Genomic DNA, 11,116 nt, shown 5'->3' with positions numbered 1-11,116 from the left:
CTGTTTAATACATATATGAAGCAACTTTTTATAGAGAGGGTAGAGTTGAGATTGCATAGGATTTTGCTTTCTATTCTATAGATACGGACTTGAAGTTTATGTCAATCAATGCCAGGGGGATACAAAACCTGTTAAAGAGAGAAGTTTTTGTTGTTGTAAGGACTGCAACGCAGATCTTGTATTCGTTAAAGAAACACATTCATGCAAAGAGGACTATAATTATTGGAAAAATCAGTGGGGCAAGGTCATTGTTTTGGCCCACGGGACTAATCATTCAGCTGGGGTTGCAATTTTAGCACACAATTTCAAATGGACATGTTTTGTTTTCTCAAGTGGACTCCAATGGACATTGGCTAGTAGCGGTCATCAACCACATGGACAGATGATTTGTGTTGTGTAATGTATATGGCTACTGTTCTAGTCCTCCAAATAACTTACTTCTAGAGGATATTGAAGAAATTCTTAAAAGTCTTGTGAGAAAATATCTATCCAGTCAGATTATAGTTGGTGGAGATTTTAATATGATTTATTCTAATAAGACTGATATATTCCCCCATAGGCCTAAAATTGGTGTGAACAAGTTGGTGAATTTCTGCCAAAGCCTGGACTTAATTGACAAATGGAGAGTTAAAAACCTTGGAGAGAAACAATACACATGGAGTAATAGAGATCATTCTTTACAATGAAGAATTGATTTGTGGGTGATAAACCTCTAGTCTTGAGCCCAACACTGTAGAGGTAAAAAATACTGCCTGCAGTCCTGACAGATCATAAAGTCATATAGTTGACTGTAAGATTGTGCAGTAATGATGGTAGCTACATCTAATGCAGAATATGGGAAATATTGGGAACTGCTGAAATGTAAAATCCGCTCAGCCTGTATTAATTATGGAAAACGGCTTGCTTTAAGGAGATGTGAGGTAGCTGAAATCTCTAAGACAATTGCGGATATCACAGAGATTGAGCATCTTGATCTTAATGAGAAAGCTAAATTGAATGATTTACAGAATCAACTAATATACATTGCGTGAGGAAAAGGCTAGAGGAGCTTTCATAAGATCCAGAAAACAATGGCCTGAAAATGCGAAAAGAACAGTAGATGCTTTTTTATATTTGGAAAAGAGGAGAGGGGAACTCAACACACTTCGGAAATGTACGATTAATGGGGTTACCACTGATGATAGAGAATTGTTATCAGACTTTACCACTAAGTTTTATGAGAATCTTTACTCCTTAGATAACAATTTGAGTGACTCTAAGGATCACCTTGATTCTATAGAGAATGTTAATTCGGTTCGTGAAGAATTCAGTCGGTCTTGTTGTCAAGATTTATCCATTATGGACATCCATTATGGGGTTGCTCAGTTAAAAAAATAACAAATCTCCAGGTTGAGATGGATTAACCTCTGAATTTGACAAAACCTTCTCTGAAGAAATAGCACAATTTTTACTTGAAACCTTTAAGGAGGCTATAAAGAAGGGAGAACTACCTGCCTCTCTGAAGCAAGGGGTTATTACCCTTATACCTGAACCACGCAAGGATCTCTTAAATATGGATAATTGGCGTCCAATCACACTCCTAAATAACGACCACAAAATTATAGCCTTGATCTTTGCAAAAAGGTTCAAGTCTTGCTTGAATGATCTAATAATATATGCCATTTAGCTGACGCTTTTATCCAAAGCGACTGACAGTCATGTGTGCATACAGTCTACGTATGGGTGGTCCCGGGAATCGAACCCACTACCCTGGCGTTACAAGCGCCATGCTCTACCAACTGAGCCACAGAAGGACCACATCTCATTGACATTCATCAATCAGGGTTTATGAAAGGGCGCCATATATCTAATAATCTGAGACTTGGTTGAGTATTGTGATTTATTGGATGACTTCCCTGTTATCCTATTTTTGGAAATTTCAGAAAGCATTTGATACAGTAAGTCACAATTTTATCTTTGATTGTCTTAAGCATTTGAAATGTGGTCGTTTTTTTGTTTACGCTATTATAACTCTGTATAATGGTGGCAATTGCTGTATAAAACTCTGTCATGGAACATCCTCAAGGTTTAACATTTACAAAGGAATACGACAAGGTTGTCCAATTTCACCTTTTTACATTTTTTGTTAGTATCTCAAATGTTATGCTCATTAGTTCATAAAAGTCCATTTGAAGGCAGTACATTCCAGGCCAGAGAGATCAAGATATCCCAACTGGCGGATGACACCTCACCTTTTTTGAAAAATGTTTAACAAGCTAGATTAGTATTGAATATCGTGAAGCAGTTCTCCAAAATCTCAGGTTCGGCATTAAATCTTTCCAAATGTGAGATGTTTGCTTTGAAAGAAGCTGTCAATCCAGCAGATTGTAACATCTCTGAAAAAGATAGTGTAAACTACCTCGGTGTAAAGATCACCAAAACTCTTAAGGCTGTGAATGATCTTAATTTGAACCCTGTAACTGAATCTGTCACTAAAAATTATCCTCGTGGTTAGGGTTGGATTTAAGTCTTCAACGAAGGGTGCTTTTATCCAAAGCTGAAGGGCTATTTTATGCATCCTATCTTTTTTCATCTATTGACATTCCCAAATCCACTTGCTGTACCTTAGATAGGCTTTTGTACAACTTCATATGGAAAAACAAGCTCGAGACCCTGGGTCTTGACCCCGCCCTGTGCAACTGGGTCCTGGTGGTGAGGGTAGGAAGCAACATATCCACCTCGCTAATCCTCACCACTGCCACAAGGGTGCGTTCTCAGCCCTCTCCTGTACTCCCTGTTCACCCATGACTGGGTGGCCATGCACGCCTCCAACTCAATCATCAAGTTTGCAGACGACACTACAGTGGTAGGCTTGATTACCAACAACGTCGAGACGGCCTACAGGGAGGAGGTGAGGGCCTTCGGAGAGTGGTGTCAGAAAAATGTCTTCACACTCAACATCAACAAAACAAAGGAGATGATCGTGGACTTCAGGAAACAGCAGAGGGAGCACCCCCCTATCCACATCGACGGGACACAAGTGGAGATGGTGGAAAGTTTTATGTTCCTCGGCATACACATCACGGACAAACTGAAATGGTCCACACAGACAGTGTGGTGAAGAAGGCGCAACAGCGCCAACAACACTCACAAACTTTACAGATGCACAATCGAGAGGATCCTGTTGGGCTGTATCACCGCCTGGTACGGCAACTGCTCCGCACACAACCGTAATGCTCACCAGAGGGTAGTGAGGTCTGCTCAATGCATCACCGGGGGGCAAAATACCTGCCCTCCAGGACACCTACACCACCCGATGTCACAGGAAGGCCAAAAAGATCATCCAGAAGGTGAGGTCAGTACAGGTGCATCAAAGCTGGGACTGAGAGACAGCTTCTATCTCAAGGCTATCAGACTGTTAAGCAGCCATCACTAACATTGAGTGGCCGCTACCAACATATTGACTCAAATCTCGAGCCACTTAAATAATAAAAAAATGGATGTAATAAATGTATCACTGGTCACTTTAAACAATGCCACTTTATATAATGTTTACATACCCTACATTACTCATCTCATATGTATATACTGTACTATACCATCTACTGCATCTTGCCAATGCCGCACGCCACGCTCATCCATATAATTACATGTATATATTCTTATTCATTCCTTTACACTTGTGTGTGTATAAGGTAGTTGTTTTGAAATTGTTAGATTACTTTTAAAATATTACTGCACGGTCGGAACTAGAAGCACAAGCATTTCGCTACACTCGCATTAACATCTGCTAACCATGTGTTTGTGACCAATAAAATGTGCTTTGATTTGATTTGACATGATGTAAAATTAGTTTGAGATTGACAGATAATGTTTAAATGCAAAATACTTTATTTTGTGTTTGGGATCCTCAGCTCAGTTTGGGACCCTTAATCCAGGCTGGACAGGAGGAAGTCAACCGGTATTTCTAGATTCTCCATCACCTGCCACGAGAGCCTCTGTGGGCTTTCATAGATGGACTCATCGAGGTTGAAGATGGAGTCCAACCACGCCTTCATCTGATCCTGACGACAACAGACACATCATCAACAAATAGTTAATGACCAGCTACAAAGAAAAAAGGATGACAAACCATCACACACAGTTCAAGAGAGAGAGAGAGAGAGAGAGAGAGAGGGAGGGAGAATAAATAAATAAATATGCACCTTAATGAGGAGGTAGAAGTTCCCAGCAGACTCTGTCCAGGCTCCTCCAGGGGGGCGAATCCTCATCATCACTTCCATGAGCAGATAAAAGAAGCTACCAGGCCTCTGGAGTAGGAACAGGGGACATGAGTGAGTGTCTACAGACCTGGTATGGCTACAGTGTGGATGGGGTAGATAAACAACAGGATGTTTACATTATTAGGGTCACTTACAGAAGTTGGAAGAGATGTTTTTCCTTCAAGAAGGCTCAGTAGAACGAATTCATAAAATACATCTGTGAAATTGATGTGGTTGATCTGAAGTCAAACAAATAAGATAATTACGTATTTTTCATTGACAAGCACTTTAGAAAGTCTCATTGAGTAGATGTTGGATGAGCAGACGGTGCCTGCAGCTAACGCTAAAGCTTGCATGTAAACCTACTCCTACAAGAGCCATCTCCAGCTCTAGTCGCTCCCTGTTTGCTGGCTCATTAATGAAGTTCACCAGGATGTCGTAGGCCTGCTGAAACTGGCTCACATCCTCAAAACAAAACAACCATACAATTCCTTAGAACTTGGATCATAAACTCAAAGCTTCAGGTCTGTAAGTCAGAGGGCCTCTGATTGTTTGGCTTGTAAGATATTGGAACTTTTCAACTAAACCTTATGAATCACTATAGTCTAAATGTAAGTCACTGGGCAAAGACTGGTTGAATCAACTTTGTTTCCTTGTCATTTCAACAAAAACAATGTAATGTGATGATGTTGAATCAACATGGAAAACTGATTGGAATTGAAAAGAGTTATCAACATATTTTTTTCACCAAACTTTTAACCTAAGTCCAATGACATGGTACATTTTTTTTATTGAATTCATATTAGTTGACAACTCAACCAAATGTAACTAAAAACGACACACTGAAATGACATCTGTGCCCAGTGGGAACTATATATCTGGTCTGATGAATGTTGTACAATTATTTGAATGGTTACCTGCTGGTTGAGCTCGGACAGTCCACTCAACACCATCCTCCCAGCGTGGGTGAGGTAATTAAGGGAGGTACTGTCTGAGGATGTCAGAGCCTGTGAGAACAAGACAGTACATTTAGAAATGGTACAGAAATGTACATCAAATGAAATTCAAAAGGTGGTAAATTCTCACTTTCTCACCTCCATAGCACATCGGATACCAGCCAGCCTCAGAGAGAAGTTGCTTGTCCCTTGGTTTCCAAAGTAACTCCTGTAAATAGAAATGTTTAGTAGCAAATGTGCAACATAAGAAGCTAAAGCATACATTAATGCCATGAGATGAAGATATCCTTTTATGTTAGCCTATGTTACAACTGCAGGATTTATAAAAACCATACCAATGTAGGATCTTAATTTGATCACTCGTTTGTTGCTGGGACACTTGTAGTGTATTTTAGTTTTAAAAAGGCTTTTAAAGTTTGTAATTACAGACTTGATTTGCCCTAATGAAAAATCTATCAACCCCTTCAAAAATGTAAATTATAATCCACATAATAACAAATATTTCCTATGCCAAAAGTGTGCAAAGCTGTTGTCAAGGCAAAGGGTGACTATTAGAAGAATCTCAAACATAAAATATACTTTGATTCCATGTGTTCTTTCATAGTTTTGATGTCTTCACTATTATTCTACAACGTAGAAAAGAGTAAAAATAAAGAAAACCCTTGACTGAGTAGTTGTTTGAAAACTTTTGAACGGTAGTGTATATAAAGTGTTTCAACTCTATATCTGAAATGCTAATGGTGTCTTCTTTTTTTAAGACTATATCCATGTGTGTGAGATGTATACTTTTGTTTCAAGGTAGATTTGTTTAAGACTACTAAGAAACACTGTGTGTGACTGTCACACCCTGACCATAGAGAGCCTTTTTATTCTCTTTTTTGGTTAGGTTGGGGTGTGACTAGGTTGGGGTGTGTTTTTTTCTATGTTGGCCTGGTATGGTTCCCTATCAGAGGCAGCTGTTTATCATTGTCTCTGATTTGGAATCATATTTAGGCAGCCATTTCCCCTCTGTGTTTTGTGGGATCTTGTTTTTGTGTTGTTGCCTTTGAGCACTCCAGATCATAACGTTTAATTTATTCTTTATTGTTTTTGTGCGGTTCACTTCAAATAAAAGATGTCGAACCGATTTCACGCTGCGCTTTGGTCCGAGTGTTCTTATGACGATCCTGACAGTGACCCTGATTTAGCCCACTGCAGTAAAAGGTTATTAAGGTCCTACATCTGTATAACTACAATATAGGGGCAGATTATTTCAAAGCAAATATTTTTTACTATAGATGAACACATGAAAGCAAACTCACCACAGCTGGGGCACATCTGCAACATTATGTTGCTCCTCCACAAACTCCTAAAACAGACATCACATTAACATCAACTCTGGGCTCCCAAGGTAAGTCAGTTAAGAATATGTTCTTAACTAACTTACCTAGACAAGTAAATAAAAATAAATACTAAACTGCATTTCACCTGCAACTGAAGAGGACAAAACATTCAGTGACACCATAACAATACTTCCATCCTGACCTAAAAACTTGACAAACCTGTTGAAACCAAAACACTGTGCTTGGAACACAATGACACTGAGACACACACCTGTACACACAAGTACAAATGTCAGGAAAACAAATAAAAAGGGTTATTGACTGTAGAAAGAGTTTTACCTGAGAAGTGCTATCAGGGGTCTGGTCCTGGGTGAAGTGGTAAGGTGGAGGGGAAGGGAACCGGGGAGGCGGAGGGGAAGGTGGAGAATCCTGGGGGAACTGCTGAGAGGAGCCAGAGGACGGCTCATGAGGGGTGGTGATAATGTCAGAGGTAGAGAACTGATACGTCATCATGTCATCCCCCCTCTCCTGGAACCCCTCCACTGTGGTGGAGATATCCACCTGCTGTTTAACAAACAACACCGTCAGCCCAACCACAATGTTGAAAACCCCTCAACCAAACACTGAAATAAATCCTATCACAGAGAAACAACGAGGCATACCTGGGCGTCCTCATAATAGGTGAACTCTGACCTCCTCTTGACGAGGCAAGACCTGAGTCCATGGATCCTTCTACCAAGGTACTAAAAATGAGGATAGAAATTTAAATGTATAATTTCATTTTGTCAACATTTATTTAAATAGGTAAATGGACATTTGCCACTTTCCATTTTCTTTTATGCGTGTTTGACTGTACCTTAATACCAGTCACCTCCTTGTTGGTGAGGACCACCTGGACATTACCCTTTCAAAGAGACACATGGAAAAATTACATTTCATTCAGGAAATATAAGTAGCCCTATATTTTGTACATCATTTGACACAAAACAGGTGCATGTGAGATGAAAGATCAGTTGAGAATCTCTCACCCATGGGTCCAGGATTTTTTCCTGAATGACTCTGCTCCACCACAGCTGTTTCTCCACTCCCCTCACAATGCACAGGTGATGCATGTCCTCTTCGTTTTGCTATAAGGAAAAACAGCTTCAGTCTGCACACCTCTCTGTATATTTTAGATGTAGATTTCTATATCATTTGGCAGGTGATCACCACTGGCAGTGATATAGAGCCCACATGATGTTCGTACAACAACTTTCCTCTAGGTTTCAATTAGGACCAGACATACAAAAGAAACCCCAGAGACAAATGGGAGTTAAAACACACAGGTGTGTTCATAAATGTTAAGAATATGTCTGAAGTACCTGCACTCGTCCATAACGGATTATCCAGGTATGGAAATGAAACGAACCCCAGTTCCCAACCAGCTGCATCTTCTCAAAGGGAAAACCAGAGTCTTCACTATTTGGCTGCAAAACAAAGACATACCCTAATTGTAGAGCGTTCTCTGTGATTATTAATAAACAGACCAAGGGATTAAATCCAGACAGGGCTGCTGCCCAACCTCCTCATCCATATACTAAGGAACAAGACAGGATCAATTTATGAGTCAGTTTGAATGATTGACTGGTAGCCTATAGGAGTGACCGACTGGTATATGGAGGATCTCAAAAGGAGGCCACTGTATTATAGATTCTAAAAGGGTTTGCAGTTGAACTACACAGGTCTGTGTTCAAATGTTAAGGAAACATCTGAAGTATCTGCACATGAATGGCTACCTGTTCAGTTTGAGAAGTCAGTTCCTCCCACACCATCCTCCCTACAGGAGTGAAACAGATGAAAATGGGCTTCTCCATCATGAAAATCTGTGAGAAAATAAGAAACAGCTTTAAAGACGTCAAAGTATTAATCTACCATAGTGGATACTGAAGGTAATTATCCCTATTAGATCACATGAGCATTGGTTAATTTTCGGCATGGTTACCTGTGTATTTAATACTGACAGCTCTCTCACCAGCGCGTTCCCAGTATGGGTAAGGCAATACGTTGGCTGCAGTTTGACAGGCTATAACAAAAGGGAATATGTTTACAGAAATGCATTTCCATACGTTTTTTTTCTTCTTCAGAGAACGTTATGTTTATGTTTAAGCCCCCCTAAAGACCAGAGAGTATCAGCATGGATGGACTCACGGCGCTTGAAACCCACTGAGGTCCAGACCAAGAGATTAAAGTCAGACCGGGCTGCTGCTGAACCTCCTCATCCACATTCTAAGGAACAAGACAGTATCAATTTAAGAGTCCGTTTGAATGATAGACTGGTAGCCTAAAGGAGTGACAGATGTTTAGGGAGGATCGCAAGTGGTGGCCACTGATTATAGATGCTAAAAGATTTGGCAGTTGAACTACACAGGTCTGTGTTCTAAGGTTGAGGAAACATCTGAGGTACCTGCATATGAATGGCTACCTGTTCAGTTTGAGAAGACAGTTCCTCCCACACCAACCTCCCTACAGGAGTGAAACAGGAGAAAATAGGCTGCTCCATCATGAAAATCTGTGAGAAAATGAGGGAAAGGACAACAAAGTATTTCACGACCATAGTGGATACTGAAGGTAATCATGCCTATTAGATAAGATGATCTCTGTCCAATAATCTGCATGGTTACCTGTGTGTTTAACACTGCCAGCTCTCTCACTATCATCCTCCCAGCAAGGGTAAGGTAATAAGTCAGCTGCAGTTGTAAAAAACATGGAATATGTTTACAGAAATGTATTCCCATATTGTTCTTCAGAAAACGTCATGTGTGTGTTTAAGTTACATAAACCAGTCTATAGACCAGAGTGAAGACAAGAGAGTATCAGTACTGTTGGACTTACAGAGCTGGGAACCCACAGAGGTCCAGACCAAGGGACTAAAGCCAGACAGGGACGCTGCCCAACCTCCTCATCCACAAACTAAGGAATAAATCAGGATCCATTTTCAAGTCAGTAAAATTACAGTTTGAATGTCAGATTGTTATTGAACCAGTCCTGATAATGAAGCAGTATTGTTATAGCCTGGGTGCCAGGTAGTTTCAGCTCTCTGACAACTCCCTATGGGATTGTCATGCAAATATCATTTTGCCACGATGGAATTGGCAAGAGAGCAGAAACCGACCGGTACCCAGACTATTGATAGGCCTACAGTATTCTTACCTGAACAAGGACTGGGTCCTCCTGGTCCAGGGTGGGATCATGATCTTCATTAATAAACAATAAAGGATTATTTTCTCTAAGTTGAAGAAATACTACAAGACACCAAACATCTGTCCATGTAGTTAGGCTGATCTTATAATTGAATTGTGTTTATATTGTATGATATCACATTGTATTTATGTGTCTGCATAATGTACCAATATCTTCAATTAAACCTAAAGAAAAGGTTTGGTTTCAGAGGAGCATGTTCGTTTGTTGTTGTTAATAGAGGAATTACTAGCCATCATCATGTCATCAAATCACTCCTAAATGGCACCCTATTCCCTATTTATAGCACTACTATTAACCAGAGCCTTTTGACCATATTACTATGGGCCCTGGTAAAAAAAAAAAAATAGGGAATAGGGTATAGGGTGCCATTTTAGACAACGCCTGAATATAGTTTCAGTCCCGGACTATATACAGCATGTCAAAAAGTAAGGAGGACCACGGAACTCTTCATATCATTCATTAAAATGCCTTCATTTGTATGTCATGTTCAAGGGAAACAATGTTTAAAAACTTTCCATTGAACATTCCATACAAATAAAGGCATTTTCATTAATTTTATGAAGAGTGCCTTGGTCCTCCTTTCTTTTAGACGGCCAATTTACCCCTTTTACCAAAGAGCACCTTCTGTCTACCAAAAGCTACTATTGTGTACCTTTGCAGCGCTTCCCTTCCTAATTTTTTTCTAAACGTTTATACAGTCAGTATTGCTATTTAGACATTGTAAAATATGTAAATGTACCCTCTTCAAACGTGACAACACGGTCCACGATCTCCAAGGTGGCCGGTTCATCCTCACCGTCGCCGTAATATTTGTTATAAAAGTAGACTGCCGAACCCGTCCCGATCACCAGGCCAGCTGCACACAGAAGCGGCCGCTCGCGGAGCAATCTCAGCGTGGTCGCTTTCAAAAAACTACTGAACGTAGGCCTACTCATTATCGCCCTTCATGCTGCTGTGTTTTGACCGAGTTCAAGACCATATGACACTTTCTTAGAATTAAAGGGTTTTATAGGGAACCATTAATACGTCAAATTATTCCATTCGGAATGGTTGGCAATGTCACAATGGGAGGAACATGTTTACCAAACTGATTAAAAAACACTCAACAGTGACATCAATTAAATTGCATTTTGGGGATGATTTGGGAGTTTATAAAATTGTGAACCATGGTTTAGAGAGCAGTGGGATTAGAGCAGTTTAGCAAATACATATGTCTCTAACACAGAGTAGAAAAAAGGGCTGCGCCACAATACATAATGCGCTCTCCATGGTTCTGAAAAGGAACGTTCTTTCCTGCATTCATCATCTTCCTGTTCAAGGTCGAGCCCACTCACTGAACCACTCTCACTTTCACATT

General features: G+C 40.2%; 1 protein-coding gene across 1 annotated transcript; it reads right to left on the bottom strand.

Moving 5' to 3' along the window:
* Positions 1–4,529: 4,529 nt before the first annotated feature.
* Positions 4,530–10,642, bottom strand: LOC127909811 (uncharacterized). Its single transcript, XM_052471842.1, has 17 exons — positions 10,499–10,642; positions 9,709–9,752; positions 9,391–9,468; positions 9,180–9,245; positions 8,981–9,067; positions 8,707–8,784; positions 8,501–8,581; positions 8,295–8,381; positions 7,881–7,985; positions 7,548–7,646; positions 7,376–7,423; positions 7,182–7,262; positions 6,859–7,083; positions 6,499–6,545; positions 5,336–5,405; positions 5,159–5,248; positions 4,530–4,706 (listed from the first exon to the last, which is right to left on the bottom strand). The coding sequence occupies exons 4-17, from the start codon at positions 9,213–9,215 to the stop codon at positions 4,530–4,532; spliced, it is 1,311 nt and encodes a 436-aa protein (XP_052327802.1). The 5' UTR covers positions 9,216–9,245; positions 9,391–9,468; positions 9,709–9,752; positions 10,499–10,642.
* Positions 10,643–11,116: the final 474 nt, after the last annotated feature.

This window comes from Oncorhynchus keta, chromosome 20 (genome assembly GCF_023373465.1).
Source record: "Oncorhynchus keta strain PuntledgeMale-10-30-2019 chromosome 20, Oket_V2, whole genome shotgun sequence".
NCBI lineage: Eukaryota > Metazoa > Chordata > Actinopteri > Salmoniformes > Salmonidae > Oncorhynchus > Oncorhynchus keta.
This window is presented reverse-complemented; position numbering and strand designations above follow the sequence as displayed.